The 17,070-nt window shown below is 38.7% G+C and overlaps 1 protein-coding gene across 8 annotated transcripts in view; it reads left to right on the top strand.

Annotated features, from left to right (window-relative positions):
• The first annotated feature begins 6,220 nt into the window (after positions 1 to 6,220).
• The window catches only part of ATG10 (autophagy related 10), an 88,200-nt gene continuing 77,350 nt past the window's right edge, over positions 6,221 to 17,070 (top strand). For 2 of the 8 annotated variants that reach the window (XR_011736345.1, XM_071801753.1), the window contains exons 1-3: positions 6,229 to 6,306; positions 8,116 to 8,241; positions 13,105 to 13,224. Coding sequence is in view for 7 of the 8 variants with exons in the window: in XM_071801753.1 (XP_071657854.1) it covers positions 6,292 to 6,306; positions 8,116 to 8,241; positions 13,105 to 13,224 (261 nt within the window). In the remaining variant the exon portion in view is untranslated. The other 6 variants (XM_071801754.1, XM_071801752.1, XM_071801749.1 and 3 more) reach the window with 5 other exon arrangements.

Genomic DNA, 17,070 nt, shown 5'->3' with positions numbered 1-17,070 from the left:
TGTCCTTTCCCACTCAACAATTCCTTAGTAGCTGCACACCAGTCAGATTGGTCAGAAAGAGGAACCCGCAGTCTCTGAGTAAATATGACCAGGTGTTAGACTCATGTTATGACTTCTACCATATTAATTAAAACCTAGCATTTGTTTAATGTGATGTTTTATGCATTTTGGTGGAATTTGAATTTTTGTCACTATTCATTTGTTCAAAAGCATCTGTCTTGTAATGATAGAAATTAATCTGCCATTTTTGACCAATGATCAGTAATATTAAGTGATGTCCACCCCTACTTGTAGTACTTTTTGCTTGGCTTCTACATGGACGATTTCTCCATATCTTTTTCTCTGCAAAGGTGGTAGTGGAGGGTGAAAGCTATTTTCTTTTCTCTTTTCTTTTCTTTTCTTTTCTTTTCTTTTCTTTTCTTTTCTTTTCTTTTCTTTTCTTTTCTTTTCTTTTCTTTTCTTTTCTTTTCTTTTCTTTTCTTTTCTTTTCTTTTCTTTTCTTTTCTTTTCTTTTCTTCTTTTCTTTTCTTTCTTTTTCTTATTTTATTTTTCCTTATTTTATCTTATTTTACCTTATTTTATCTTATTTTACCTTATTTCATTTATTTCATTTATTTTATTCAGTTTGGGATAGTTGTTGAATTGCTTTACAAAAAAATGTACCATCTGTCATTCTTAATTCATGAAGAAATTCCCTTCCATTTGTCAATTCAGTTAGTCTCCTTAAATAACAGAGTTATTAACTGTTACAATAAACATTCAAGTTAAGCCCTACACAAGGTAAATGATAATTGGTCTGCTCTTGCCTGTCATTTCCTGTCCAGCCAGCTTCACTCTTGACCTTTATCATCTGAGGAAAACACTCTCAAAACACAACTTTGCATGTTACATTATATCATTTTGGGTTCCTAATATTTTGGAGGAATCAGAATAAACCCCTGTTTTCCTAGCATCAATCCTGTCTGTCTTTGCTCACTTCAGTGTTAATTATGAGCTGCTAATTTTATATGTGGGCCTGCAGACCTGTACCAGTTGAATAATTAGGATCATTTACTCTGGAGCTTAGCACTAGGATTTATTTACTTTATATGTGTAAAATGCGTCCTAGTTCTGATCTAGCTAAGCATCCTGAATTAAAGTGTTTCACACATTGTACTTTGAACTGGTTTCTGATTTGCTGATTTTAGCAAACTGGACAGTGGTAGCATAGGCTTGCTGGTTTAATACAAGAGATAAAGACAGTAACTTGCTTATTTATTACAACAATATATATTTACTATAGGTTCTAATAGTATTCTTTTATTGTACTTCCATATGATCCTGTGTTATAATGACCTTTTCTCCACCATCTGCAGATATTTTAATGCCACTTTGACCATGAACTTGTAAGCTGATTTAAAAATGTATCACCTTTCTATATCAATTAGACCTCTTCATTATTCTCAACATCCCCTAAATCCAATTTCACTGCTTAGGAGCAACATTTTTGTGGTCTTCAACTGCTATTACCTTTTATATTAATGACCTGACTATTTCACGTGCAGCCTGTTTCAAGTTGATTTCAATAGGTATTGGTCTAATAGGAAATAGAAACAAATAAAACAAGAATGGAACATGAATAACAGTAGCAGAAAGAGAATACAAAACAAATAAAAAAAAATCTGAAGCCTGGAAGAATTATTAAGCTTTTCAATAAGATAAAATAAAATACTGAGAAAGAAGTAGGAAAAATTGCCAAAAACCAAAGGTGGCAACAATTGCTGCATTATGCTAGCACTGTTTTCAGGGCTGCTTGGACGCTGCTGGAGTGGAATAAAAATACTCATGAAAAACATATGCTGTTTGTACACCTCTCAGTTTGTTTGCTTTTGAACTTTCCCTCAGAACAGGGACCAAAAGCAAGGATGTTGAAGGCACAGACAATGCATCTACAAAATTCAGCTCATTTGTGAGCCCAACGCTGTCACCACAGACTCCAACAAGTTACTTATTTCCACTTTTTCTGCCAGCAAAAGGAAAATAATGTTACTTGTCTACTTGATAAGAGCACTGTAATATTACAGTGATTACTGGAAAATAAGGTTTGTTAACAATTTTGAAATAGTAACTCTCCACCTACCAAGTTCTATCAGGGGAATTTCAACTATTAAGTCTCCTAAACAAATGAAGCAGAAGAATGCAGAATATCTTACTTTTAGTTCTTATGTATTATTGGTGCAAAATCTCCATAAGCGCTATTAATTTAATGACAGACAATGAAGAGATTTATATTAAGCAGTCAGCCATGGTGAATGTTTGCTAATATCAATTTTAACTGGAATGAAGTCTAGCATTTCTCTTTTTTTGCAGATATTGCCTGTATATGTAATCCTTCTTAAATGGCAGATATAGTACATTTGCTCCTGGTGTATCAGTACAGCAAATTAAGCTGCTTGTTACTGTACAAATGGTATGTTGGGTTTCAGCAGTCTGTCCGATAGCCTCACAAGACATTTTCACAAGTATTTTGCTTTGTACTGTTATTTCTTGTTTGGCTTACCTGGCAATATGCATTTATTACAAAACTTTGCAACCCAGGTACTGCCAGGCACTGGCAATAATAGATTATTATCTCCTTTTGTTTAACAACGTTGCTCAGCATTAGAAATTAAGAGCAATCCAAAAAAAAAAAGTGGACAAAATAGAATTACTGTGAATTACTCTGGATGTGAACCATACTAAGGAGGATTTGTGAAATTGAATGCACATCATATTAATTCTGTTGTCTGAGAGCTGTAATGTTACCTTTTGTTTTTTTTTTGAGAGTGCAGTGTTGCCTGAACTGCTCATCTGATAAATGGGTTTTGAATGAATGTTTCTTGGGACCAAAAAACAGGATGAAGCGATGAAAAAGACCTTTTAGAGATCACACAGTTCACTGCTGGGCTGGTGAAGGATTATTCTCCATGATCTTTGTTCAGTTCAGCTCTAAAAGTTCCAGCCAACAAAGTTCCTACAACAACTGTTATTTTACTCTTAAAAATTATCAATATGTGATAATACATATTAATGTTATATATTGAAATATGTATATGAATACAAATATATATTAATGCAAACAGATATAAGTATGTATATATTGATATATCTAGAATAAGCCAAACTGGTCTGATGAGCTATTATGTCTATTTCCTTTAACTATATTAACATCTAAGAAGTGACACAGGAACAGGACTACTAATGCCTTTGTAATGCAGAGACGAGATGGAAACCCAAAGCATTTACTCAGAGTACAGGCAAGAGATGGAAGAGAAAGGTGAGAAATGCCCCTGTTGGGACCCCTTCTCACGTAATTTTAGAACTACAGCAAATGTATTTGCCTGGATAAAGAGTCAATCACTGACATGTACTGAAATGCCCTGGCAAAAATGCTGGAGGTGACCAAGCTGATATGAGATGGTGTAAGAGTTTACCATGAGTCTGATCTGCTCTGAAAACAGGCAAAAACTGAAACGGACAGGGAAAACTGAAACTATTAGCCCAAATTTGCCAATAGGATTATTCTAGAGTCCACCTCTAGTAGGTGCAGTATCCTGTCTACATAGACATATATTGTATTTCTGTTTGCATCAACATATGGATACTAAGAGTTTTTCAAAGATCAGTGTTTTAGACCTTAAGTTCTGTAACACGAAGAGTTACTTATGCTCGTCATGTGGAGGCCATGAAGTCCTGAAAAGGCATATTCAGGTAATCAGTTTATTATTTTTAACAATACATAATTACTTAACATTGTACCTGTTGAGTTTAAGGTCCATAGATAATATTGCCTGTTTGCGATACTGCAGCTGTATGGCTAAAGCCTATATAATCTTTAAAAATAATCGCTGGTGTTGAGATCCTAATTACTGGATGTCCTTGATTTTTACAGGGCCTGTGTACTCACAATTTTAAATAAGGTAAATGAACCTGAGTATATGGAAACTATGGCTTAGTTTTCTGGAAACTACCAGTCATGGCAACTCCTTTTGCTAACTTCAATGTAAAATCAGGGCCCTATCAGCCACTTTTAAAATGAGCTATGTCTTAAACCCTATGATTCTTCCCTAAGAAAATCCAGAGAGACAGTAACAAAGCTAAAATTAGAAATCAGGAGCTGTAGCTTCCAAGGCAGTGCACATTACGTGACATTTTTTCAATACCACAGGCATTTTCTGCTAGCAAAAATGGCTTACTGAATATATTCCACAATGTAAAAGCCTTATTTCAAAACTCAGGGCTGGATGACAACATGGTGTTTACTTACCAAATTTCAAACCCCCAACATTTAAAGAAACAGTGAATAACAATATAAATAATTAATTCTGATGATTAAATAATGACTATAGGATCACAACTTGTAGTTATAATGGCGTCACCCAAGCTATGCAAACTGCTTTCAAAAATAAGGATAAGCAGTCAAAATAGTAATCTATGGTGGTATCAAAATCTGTTCAAAGCATATCACATAATTAATCTTTCTCCAGAATACCTTTATGAAACAAAACTTTTCTTATATATATCTAGTGTTGAGAACTACAGACTCAGATGGAACATTTAATTGTTAATAAAGAGCAGTGAAAATTATCTTTAAATATGAGTCATGGCAGATGTTGGAAGAACTAGGCTGCCAACAGCCAAAATCTAGAAAACAGAATTTTGAGAACAAAGAAAAATTGGTTTACCTCAAGAATATTCCAGCAAAAATCTTTGGCCCTTGTGAGCTCTCCACACCCAGCAAATTACAGGCAAATTAGGAATTGCACAAGTTGGAGAATGTCACATTACAACCAGCTACAGCAAAGCACCGTTTGCATGTGGAGGCTCCCCCTGGGCAGCACGGTTTCCAAAGCCAATGGGACAGCTCTTGTTTACTCTTCCTGCAACAGGCCAAAACTCTTTAAAACGGCAGTTCGCAGCTAAATGGGTAAAGCCAACACGTTACATGTCACTTAAGTCTATCCAAATATAGTGCGTTCTGCACATGCTACAGTTTGGATAGCTGAGTCACGCCAGACAAGACCTTACCACTGAAAAATGTATGGTTTAATAGACTCGTAAATTTAAAAATCAGTTCTTCTAACATTTATGTAGCAAAATAGCTGCTGTGCACCTACTGGATTCTCAGATCTAAAAGCAGTTTCTAAGAGAGGGCACAGCTGGGGAACAAAATAAACACTGGCATACGCATCAGGCATCTCCTGGAAATAGCTCAAGCTTACGGTTTTGGTGAGACCCTGTATTTATTCTTATTTTCATGCAGGCTAGTTTGAGTTACTTACCCCTTACATTACCTTACAAGACAGCGCTCAGGTGACATTTTAATTTCACATTCCCCTCTCCTCATGTTCATTAGGGAAAAGTAATAACATTATAAATTTATATTGTTGGGAGAGGAGGATGATTAAGCCTGCAAAACGTTCAGACAACGCTGGCATTTTCGAGCTTCTGGAGGGAGTCCAGACTCGACTCAAAAGATCTCGCACTAACGCTTTATGGGGACGGGAGGAGTGAGCTGACAAGACAGCAGGGCAGAGGGGGGCCCTTCCTGGGGGCGCTCACGTCTCATGGCCCCATAAATCGCCTCAAACACCGTGGATGAAGAGCTGGCGACACCGCCACCCCCACCGTCAGCGCCGCTTCCCGCCAGCAGCTCCGGGCAGGCCCCGCCCCCCGCCCGGGGAGACCCCGCCCCCAGCAGGTCCCGCCCCACCGCCCGGACAGACCCCGCCCCAGAGCAGACCCCGCCCCGCGACTGGGGACCACTCCCGCCGCGCATGCGTATCCCGCCCCACCGCCGGCCGCCGTGCGCTGAGGCCGCGCATGCGTGCCGGTCGGGGCGGTGCGCGGCACGGCGGGCGGAGGCGGGCACGGTACGTGGGACGCCTTGCGGCGGGGCCGTTCCCGCCCGCTCTCCCTCTCGTTTTCCCCGTCGTGCACCCCTCTCTGGGGGCGCGACCCCCTTTCCTTCGTGCGAGGCCTCCGCCGGGCCTCGCCTCACCTCCCCTCACCTCCCCTCACCTCAGGCGTCCCGCGCCTCACCCCGGGCCCGCCGCCGCACTCGCCCCACACACGGCGCCAGGCTGGCCCGGCCGGCAGCCCCCGCCGCAGGGGTCCGAGGGGGCGAGGGCCGCGGTGGGGGAGCCGGCCCAGCGGGGCGGGTCGGGGGGAGAGTGAGTCGGCCCGGCTCGGGGGTACCCGGCTTCGCTGGGGCCCCTGTGCGGATGAGTCTGGGTCTGCTTGTCCCCCTTGTCCAGGGAGCTGGAGAAGGAGATGCGTCCTGCACAGGTGCCAGCAGCCTGGGATCTCTTTGTAGGGGCTGATTTCCCAGAGAATACAGCTCTGCTTGAAGCAGACATGAAAATGCTGTGTCCAGTTCTGGGCCCCTCAGTTCCACAAGGCCAGGGACCTGCTTGGTGAATGTCCACAGGGCAACAAAGATGCTGAAGGGAGTGGAGCATCTCCCGTGTGAGGAAAGGGTGAGGGAGCTGGGGCTCTGGAGCTTGGAGAAGAGGAGACTAAGGGCTGGCCTCATTAATGTTTATAAATATGTGAAGGGTGAGTGTCATGAAGATGGAGCCAGGCTCTTCTCGGTGACAACCAATGATAGAACAAGGGGTAATGGGTACAAACTGGAACACAGGAGGTTTCACTTAAATATGAGAAGAAACTTCTTCTCAGTGAGGGTGTCAGAGCCTGGCCCAGGCTGCCCAGGGAGGTTGTGGAGTCTCCTTCTCTGCAGCCATTCAAACCCGCCTGGACACCTTCCTGTGGAACCTCAGCTGGGTGTTCCTGCTTTGGTGGGGGATTGGACTGGATGAACTTTTGAGGTCCCTTCCAACCCCTGACATTATGGGATTGCAGTGTCTTGTTTTCCATGTTCCCTCTTGACATCCAGGTAGCATGAACAGATTAACAGGGACTTCGTTTAGCTGCCATTGAGAAGAATTTATTTTAAAGCACTAGATAAATAATCTATGTCATGGGCAGACTGGGTAATGTTATTTAGGGCCAGATCCTGAAAAAAATGAATATTTCATGGGGCACCATGTCCTTTATATTTCTTGTTAAAAAATGATCTAGTTCTAATAGTTGCTGAATATTCATATGCAGTGATGCCTGGTGTCTATAAACACATCTAAGTAGCCATCTTTGTGGTACATCCTCTTTGAAAGGGCGGGGAAATCAATCTGGCTATGTTCTCTGAGAGAGTTCTGTTATCTTTAGGACCCTGGGAAGGAAGCATTCATGGCGTAGGTAAAATGCTTATTTGAAGCTTTAATCCCTCAAAACCATGTTGTTGGGCCATTGAGAGCTGTACTGCTGGCATGCACAGGAACAGTTGCTTCAGCTGAACTCTGGTTGCCATCCTGTGGACTCTGTGTCCACGAACGCTACAGTTGTTAACCGTCTGTGGAGTTGCTCAGTTCTCCAAGGAAAAGGTGGTAGGCCCACAGAAGTATCCCATAAGTGAGTTCAAGTTTCTGGTTGCTGGTTAGACAATACTGCTAAGGAAGTGGATCAGAAACAGCAATACCCTGTCCAGCTATGGGCTCCCCAATACAAGAAAGACAAAGTCTTACTGGATGAAGTCCAGTGAAGGACAACAAAGATGATTAAGGGTATTTGACATAGGAGGCAAGGCTGAGAGAACTGGGACTCTTCAGCATGGAGAAGAGAATGGTCAGTGGGTTCTTACACTGTGTATAAATACCTGGTGAGCGGGAACTGGTACATATTTTTTTTATTGATACAGAAGAAAAATTATTAATTGCTATGGTAATTGAACATTGGAACAGGTTCCCTAGAGGAGTTGTGTCATCTCCATCAAAGCCCAACTGGAAATGAGCAACCTGCTCTACCTGACCCTACTGTGAGCAGGGGGATTGGACTAGACAATCTCCAGAGATCCCATCCAGACTCAGCCATTCTATGTATCTGTGATTCTCTAGCATACTTGAAGAAACATGTCTTTTTAAAGAAAGAGGGTTATTTTGCCCCAGTCCTTTGATATTTTACTATTCAATTGCTGTAATTCAGTGGAAGTTTTAAGTGTTTGTTTTGTCTGTCGGTACTAACATCTGGTTTGCTCTGCAGGTGTCCTGTAGCATGGCAGGTGAAGAGGACTTCTTTCTGGAAGAAAGAAGATTCAAGGAGTACTGTGAAGAATTTATTAAACATTCGCAGCAGATAGGAGATGGTTGGGAGTGGAGAACTAGCAAGGTAAAATAATAATAGTGTTAATTTTTAGATAGCCTTGCTGGCCTTTTTGAGCTGTTGACAACCACCATAAGCTGGAACATCCTTTAAGGAGGGTTTACAACACGTGAAATAAATGGCATTTTACACAGCTGGTCCAAGAACAAAATAGTGCATTGTTGGTTTATGAGAGCGTATAGTATTGAATGTATGTACGTGTATTGAATATGGTTCATGAATCCAGAAACAACTGCTGGGATGGTCTAGTGCCACTGGTTGTGTAACAAAGGGATAGAATTACCTGAGATGATATGTGTTTTAATCAGAAATGTCTTTTTTTAAGACATTACAGAGTCTTCGTTTTCAGAATTCCCAATGGTAGGAAAACAGTCACAGTGCTCAACAAGCTATTCGAACGGTTGGCTATGCTTAAAATAGAATTTGAAAAAAACAAACAAACAAGCTGTTACTTTTACTCTTATACTGCCTGGCTTCATCTTCCAGCCATTGGTAGCTGTACCTTGTCTACTAAGCTGAGAACTCTTCTTTTATCAGGACTCCCTGTGTTTTGGTACTTTAGATTTAGATCAATTCATCCCTAACCTTGTCATTGTAAAACCAAAACATGTTGAGCTCCCTGACTATTTGACATGTTTTCCAATATTTTAATAATTCGTGTTGATCTCCTCTGCATCCTTTCCAGTATATAAAAATCCTTTTTCGTCTGTGGGCAGAATTAGACAATGAACGTTGTATCACTCTGAAATTCAAACCTTCCTATTCTTGGCGAGTGCTTGTGGTTATATATTCAAGGATCACTTTAACCTTTTAAGTTGAAATATAACATAGTTTTTTAAAATACGTTAGTTGCATACAGCAACCAGAACAATCTGTGTGAATGATCCATCCTCATGTGCTGCTTCCCTGTAATTTTCAAACCTCACCAATAATAATTATATATTGTTTCTAGGTCATTAATCAAAATTTTAAATAGCACAAGACAAGTCCCACAGGACCCCATTAGAATCACTCCTTTTATGATGATTCCACATTTCTTAAGTTACATTTGAGATCCGTGAGTTAATATTTTCCTCTTTTACTGTGTGTCAGATTAGAGTGGAATTATTTTATTTTTTTAATTTCTGTTCATGGAATCAACAGTTACCTTGTGGAAATCTGAGCCTATATTGTTATGACTTTCATGTTTGTCAACAAAACATGTCTTTTTAAGTTACTCTGAAAAAATCTATTTTTCTTAAAAAATAACTACATTTACTGCATATATTTCTTTAGTGACTGAGTTCTTTGTGACAACTTCTGTTGTTTTGCTTGGGAGGATGTCAAGCTAATATGTGTACAGTTGCACAAATTAGCCCATGTATAAAGATATATGGATACATGCTGGCTTTTTCCAAAGTTCTCTGGAACTTCCACTGTCCTTGAAGACTTAAAGAAAATCAGCAGTTCTTACATACTAATTTAAAAATATCTGATGATAGCCACTTAATGCTAGTGTCCTGCTTAACCACCGCTGAAATGAAATTTTTGTAATAGTTATGGTTTATGGCTACATAATTTGTATTTGTTCTATAATAACAAAAGAAATAGTTCGAATACTTGCTTTTTCTAATTTGAATACTTCTGTTATTTTCCATCTAATAATAAATCCACACTATTCTAGGATTTCCTATAGCTACACTTTTTTTGATGGGTGGGCAATGTAGGATTTCGTATATTCTCTTGCTTCTCTGACTGGTTTTCAATAATGGAGGGCTTGTATTTCTCATTATCTGTGCATTTCTTCTTTCTGCTGTAGAAAATTTACTTCTCTAGCTATTTTTTTTCCTTCCTCTGATGGCTTCAGTGGTTTCCCATGCTGTCATGAATTTTGGGGAGAAGAGGCATGCTTGTACCATTTTGAATTGCAAGAAGTCCTGGAGTAAATGTATGCATCTACATAAGTAATCATACATTGGTATTTGTAACCCTTTCATCATGGATGAAACAGAATTTCAGTAAGAACCCGGGTCTTGGCCTTAGATGAATTCTGTTTAGAAGTTTTTAAGAGAGTGCAAATATTAACCAAGAGTTACAATGCACCCTTTCTTACAGGCAACCATTTGAAACTGTAGATTTCAGTCGAAGGCTATATTTGTGAGGATTTATTCAACAAAGAAAGATGCTCTGAGCTTCTATCGGGAATTTAATACATGGGTCAAAGTTTGAACTTGCTGTGAAATAAGAAGCTTTGCTGGAAATAGCAGAATGAGATAGATTTTTGTTCTCCCATATAAAAAAAAAAAAAGTAAGAGTTCTTTCTTTAATGGGTCAAGTTGGCGACACTGTGATTTCAGTGTGTGATTAAAAACCTGGCCATTGAGACCATCCACTTATAGTATGTAGTCTTATGTAGTCTGGGAAGGAAGCTTTTCATTAACCAGATGTCTCATTGTCTTTTTGCTTTTTTTTACCAATGTATGTGTTGTGGGTAGTTTGGGGCACTCTCATTTTGCTGATGTAATGCACGTGGATCCCATTCCTCGTTCCATACTCACGTGAATAGGCCCATTGATAGCAATAAGACCACACAAGTAATCCAGGCTTGTGGAACTGTGTTCTTGTGTTCCTGTGTTTTCTGCAGAGATTAAATTTAGGTGATGAAATACTCATTGTTTTTGTGGAGCTGACTCTTGTGCCATAAGCTCACATGGCCCAAGCAGAACCCTATATTTATAGCTGTAAGTGAAATGTTCTAAACTATGTTATTTTTATGATCTGTTTTTTTTCCCCTGGAATAAAGCTGTAAAAAATCCAAGAACATCTCTGCTGTAGGACCTGATGGAGCTAAATGTGGATGCTGTTGTTAGTGATGGATAGTTAAAATACTGGCTGTGAAGGCTGCCCCCTGTTTGCTTTCTGCTTTAGGTTTCTTTCCTTTTTAATTAGGTTAATCTAGGTAATAATATCAAAGGCTATATCAGTTTGCTTTTGCTTATAATACTCACAAGACAGCTGGAGTAGAAATGGACTGTTTTCCACTTAAATGGGATCAAAGTCCTGCCAAAGTATTGATTTATTTATAGGGGCAGAAGTGTACAAAATACATAACCCTGCAACAGGAGGGATGTTCCTCTTTCCTGCTGCCTCTCCCCTAGCCCCTCACAGCTGTCAAATACAGAGACTGCCAGCTATCCACAGATAGTTTTTTCGCAGCACTCGAGCACTGCAGAATGCAAAGGCTGTGGAGCTTGGCTCCTTTCTGCTGACAGGAAGAACTGGTTCGGGGAGGTGAATAATCCAGCCCTTCTCTGGCAAAGCTTATTGTGCCTTGGGGCCTTTTACCTCTGTGGGTGGCTCTAGTACTTTCTTTGCTGCTTTTAGGGGGATAAATACTAATGCAGGTAGCTTTATTCCTGCTGGCACTCACAAAATACTCCACAAGGAGAGACTTCGATGTTGAGAGTGAGAGAAGTGACTTTTGTATCACCGCTTCAGGGTTAATGTTTCTGTCACTGTTTTCCCCTGCATGGTTGATTCTTCATTGCACAGGATGCAGTTGGTTCTACAGCTGGGACATCCAGCCAAGTTTGGCGGATTCACGCTCTTCGTGAGATTTAGTGAGAAAATGAGGCATACGGTAGGAGAAGTTATGAGCAAGATAATTGCTGATGGTGTGATTCGTACTTAAAAATTCATGGGCAAAAATAAATGTAGAGAGCACTAGCATTTTTTGTTAGGTGTGAAACTTGATAAAACCAAACAAATAGCTCATAGCAGATTTCAGAGGTACATGTATTCTACAGTGTCCTTGAAAAGAGAATTTATGTGTCAGAATAAAATGTGTTGATTTAAAGGTCAGAACACATGAAATAAACTGTGTCAGCAATGGCAGATTAACTAAAGAGTTAAAATATCGTTACATTTGTGGCCTTGTCAAGCAATTCAATGCTGCATTAATTAATTTTGTAGAGACACTGTTTTGAATAGAATCCTTCTCTATCAGATGTTGCACATATGCTTTCTGTGTTTGTCTAAAATCAAAACAGCTAATAAAACCCCAATTTATTTGTTTCTATTGAAAAATAAGTTCTTAGCATGCAACTACTGTTCTTTGTGTTCTGCATACTCTTTGTCCCTTTCAGCGTGTACATTTTTCCAGTGATCTGTTATTAAACTTCTCTCGTCCTACTTTTAATTAAAAAAAAACAGTGTTGATGTATATATGCAGCTAGTCAGGGCAGCGAGGGCTGAAAGCTCCTAAAACCTCCTGCCACTCTGAAATTGCACAGGGGCCTTGGGGCCTGGAAGCAGAATGATAAAAAGGGAACTGAGAGAAGGTACATCTTTTTCTGTTTCCTGGTACGTTTGGCCCTCAGAGGTGACCAAGAGAAGGGAACAAATTGTAACTTTGCACAATTCAATTCTGAAGTGGTTGGTTTGTTTGTTTGTTTCCAGGACTTTAGGCAAGTTAGAGGGGGAGCAGAGCAAAAATAAACCAATCTGCCAATAATTGGGAGGTTTATTCTGGTGTGAATGCATTGCTTGAAATAGATAGGACAAAATCATTAATAGCTGCTCATCTCCTTGTGACCTTAGTGCACTGTCTTCCAGTTCTTTGGCACTCCTTCTGATCCACAGATAGCAGTTGTCTTAATTAATAGCTGTATTAAATTTTATTTTTTATTGTTCAGATCTTTGACTTCCTGTAATAACAAGAAATAGTGTAAGCTACCTGTGAGAAACTGAAGAGCAATGCAGTCATTGATGCCTATAAAAAGACTGGGATCTTATGCCTAAATACCATGCTCTGTTTATTTTCTAGAGCAGTGACAGCATTTAGCATTTTGGTTACAGAATATTTTTTTCTTTCTTGTTTTCTGAACACAGGACCTTGGTGATTGTTATCTTAGTAAAACACACTTCCAAGTAAGAAATAGGCACATCCCAGCAGATCTCAAGGAGGAAAACAATGATAACGTGGAACAAACGTCATTTTTACATGTTGAAGTAAGTACAGATTTTAAACTTTTGTGTTTATAAAATAAATCATGAACAGGATTTTTTAAAAATACTGTGCTATTTAATTAAGTCCCTCCAGAAAGTTTTCAGATCTTAAGTTACCAGTGGTTTTTAATTGTTCTTCTACAGTTATTCAGGTGTATGATTATATGCGTGATAGAAATTGGGACGAAATGGAAAGGCTCTAGCATCTTTTGTGTATGTATCTTCCTCATGGAAGGATAATGTTTCTTTGCATGTTGATTCACTAACATTAAAGAAACGTTTTTATTTTTGTGGAAAAAGATGAAGCATCAGGATTTAGTTATCTTAGAGGTAAATATTAATTAAAAATAAAACTTTGAGGTTAATATTAATGTAAGTGATATTTACTGAATATTTAGGTTGTGTATAAATAAAATACTGGTATTTTTTTTTTAAACTGGTGCTGAGAAATTACAGTAGATTTGGTGTTCTTGAAGGAGCATAAATTTCTTTCTTCCAGAAAATTAAAACTGTTCATTAAACTCAGAGTGAACTGATCTGAATAATTATTTGCTTGTTTATTTCCTTGTTTGCTTCTGCAATAGACCTCCAGATTATTGACTAATCAAGACATAAACAGTAGAACTTCACTTCCTTATGTTATTACCATAAGTATGAAAAGAAATCTTGGATTATAATTGACTGAAAACCATGTGTTCTGTATATTACCAGCTGTTGAATAGATGGACATGGTATATTTCCCAGTGTCCTTTTTCTGCAGCAGTTCCTTTTGTGTTTTCATCAGCACACTGATTTGTACTTTTTTCTTCTACAGAGACTCTGGTACAGGGTCTGAAATGGGTATTCTTTTGGCCTAGTTTCTAAAGGAAATGGCACTTAAAACAATCATGCTGTTTTCCAGTCTGTGGTGAAAATTTTACAACTCCTTTGCTGATACACCAGCTTTGGTACGAATTGGAATGCACATAATCTTTAGAGTCACATTACTTAGCATTTGTTTGATAAGTACCAATTATAAGCATAGTAAGTAAGTCATCTGAAGGGTAGCTGTAGCTTTTTTATTTTTCCTTTAATTTGAATTCTAGTATTTCTTAAAATGAAGGCTTCAGTGGTCATTACTTAATTGTCATTATGGCAATGGTTGCACTTCAGTCCTGGCTTCTAAGAATAGATTACTGTTTATATTTAAAATTGTTTTTTATGATCATGACTTTCTTTTTTATAATAATTCAAGTCTTCCTTACAAAATGTGTTTTAAAAGTCCTTCTGGAAAGAGGTATCTGTAGAAGAAGTGTCACAACACAAAAAAGGCTTCAAAGCCTGTAACATACTGAAACAGAGCTTTTAATGTACTGAAATATGATTGTAGGCCAAACTCTGGTTTATCAAGGTACGAATATTAGTAATAACCTCTTGAAATATTGTGCAAGATTTCTGTGGTTTGATTCTCAGAAATGTCTATGCTGAAAGGGACCTTGAACAGTAGCTGGTCCTCTTTGAGAAGAAGCCTTTGTTCATGTTGTGTAGTGGCAGTAAAGATAAAGAGTGAAGCAAGAGAAAGGTCTCAGAAAATCATGAGGGTTATAAGACAGGAGGTTATCCACTAGAAAAAAAAAAAGAGTTTCTTTTCCAAAATGTTCACTGCCTGACAGAGATTATGTCAAATTTATATATTCTTCATTGAACTGAAGAGTAATCAGACTGTTAAAGTTATTTAATCTAGAAAATGGCAGAAGCACACCAATAAGTTGGAAAGTGAAATTTGCTATGGATACCTGAAGTAAAGCTATATACTTAACACTAACGGAAAGATGGATGGGATAAATTTGCTCAAGCACAGCAGTGCATGTGTAAGATGCATGTTCTTTTCCACAGATGTTGAATGTGAGAGTTCTTTTGCACTGTTCTACTAGTATGTTATTTACGTAGGTTTTGTTTCTATAAAAACAGATGTTGCACTCCTAAGTCAAATGATGTTATGGACTTACTACAACCTCTTCCAATAAGTTATTGAAATATGTCCTGATTAGTAGAGTTCAGGAGAAGTTGAGATCTTGGTAGAACTTGAAAGAGTTTCCACTGATTGTATGGTCTTGATATTTAGTATTTTTTCTTAGAAAATTCATAAATTTTATGTTTATATATTTCAATTCTAAATGAGTGCTAGATAATAATTTTAATTTCTTTTGGAAAAATTGTGGCCATTGTGTGGTAGTTGCAGATGTCACAGTTTTTAGCTTCAGAATGACTGTTGTGATCTAGATTTTTCTATTTTGTCTCTCTGCTATTTGTGTCTTACTGAGATACCTCCATTTGTCAGTAGTCTGATCTTCTTCAAGGTATGGTAGGAGACACAACACATAGTTTTATGTAAGATAATTAACCAGGAACAGCAAGAAGGGAAAAACCAGGAAATTAAGGTTCAAGTAATCAGTACCTATTGTTAGAAACAACCAGTATTGACAGAAACATGGGGAAAAAAATGTACTGTGGTATATATGACATGGCACAAGAGGCCAAAAGATTTCCCTCTCCTGTTCCTGGGGATCCAGTTCAGAGATTACAGATAGAACACTAGTTTTGGCAAGCAAGGTGAAAAATAGGAGGAAAATTAGAAAACAAATTTTTGAAGCTGAAGGGAAATACAGGAAAGTTTTTGTTACTGAGGATGTAACTCCTATTTAGGTAACTGAACCAAAGACACATCAGGGAAGGGATGATGTTGAATAAATCAGTGAGTACATCCTATTGTATCAGAGAGTACAATTAGGATGTTGAAACTGCAGAGAAGCAAAATTATTACTCTTCTGTTTGTCATTAATCTGTGAAGAGATACTGATGTATGATGCTACAGAGCAGAAAATGCTCCGAATAGCTGAAGTAACTTTATTCAAATGGAAAATGAATCAGTTATCACAGTGTCAAAAATGCGCTAATCTTACGAGATCTCCATGGAACCTGATCAAATTATTTGAGAAGTTTATTTCAGCTCATTGGTCATATGGACAGTTCACATTTCTAACTTTCCATCTCATTGTCTGGTATCTAAACATATGGAGCCTTCCTGGTGAAGGAGTGATGAACAGCTATGTATTGTGGTCTTTTCTACAGAGCAGCGTGTATTATGTGGTGTGCTTAGTTCCATTTGCACAAGTTGTGTTCTCATCTGAAAACCAAGAATAAAATTTTGTGTGGGTTTCTTTCTGCTTATTTTAGATATCTGCAATATAGAGCTTGTCAGTTAAATCTTTGTTTCAGCCTGAAGAGGCAAAAAAGCATTTTTGGATATAAACCAGTCAACCTATTTTAGGTGTCTTCTCTAGGAGACGATGAGTCTAAGTGTCAGTTTTTCTTCACTGATGATCAAGGGAAGCTAGATGGTTAACTTGGATGTGGATGTCATTTTGTCACAGGAGTCTCGTACAATAAAGTATGGATCTGGGCTCATTAAAAGCAGTAGTGGTTTTTGCTGGTGAGTTCCCTGAGGCCGAGATTCCGCTTTGACGGTAAAACTTACAGTGAGGACTGTATTTGGTGAAGTCGCAGCTCCATTAAAAAAAAAAAATTAAGGATAAACTTGGAGTGACTGACATTGCATTAAACTTTGATTGAAATCTGTGCATTGAGACTGGTGTGTTTGTGCAGTGGAACGCTGTGGCCTTTGTGATAGCAGGACTCAGAAGTCGGTCAGTACAGGCAGCAGATCTGCACATGCTTGCATGCCAGAGTACCACCCTGTTTTGGGGGCTGGCGGTGCATGTTGCAGTATTCCAGCTCTCGCTGGAACTCCTTGCTTTCACGGAGGTTCCTGTGTTGCAGGTGTTGTGAGGTACTGAACAGTAAGTTGCT

This window comes from Patagioenas fasciata, chromosome Z, assembly GCF_037038585.1.
Source record: "Patagioenas fasciata isolate bPatFas1 chromosome Z, bPatFas1.hap1, whole genome shotgun sequence".
NCBI classification, from domain to species: Eukaryota; Metazoa; Chordata; class Aves; order Columbiformes; family Columbidae; genus Patagioenas; species Patagioenas fasciata.
This window is presented reverse-complemented; position numbering and strand designations above follow the sequence as displayed.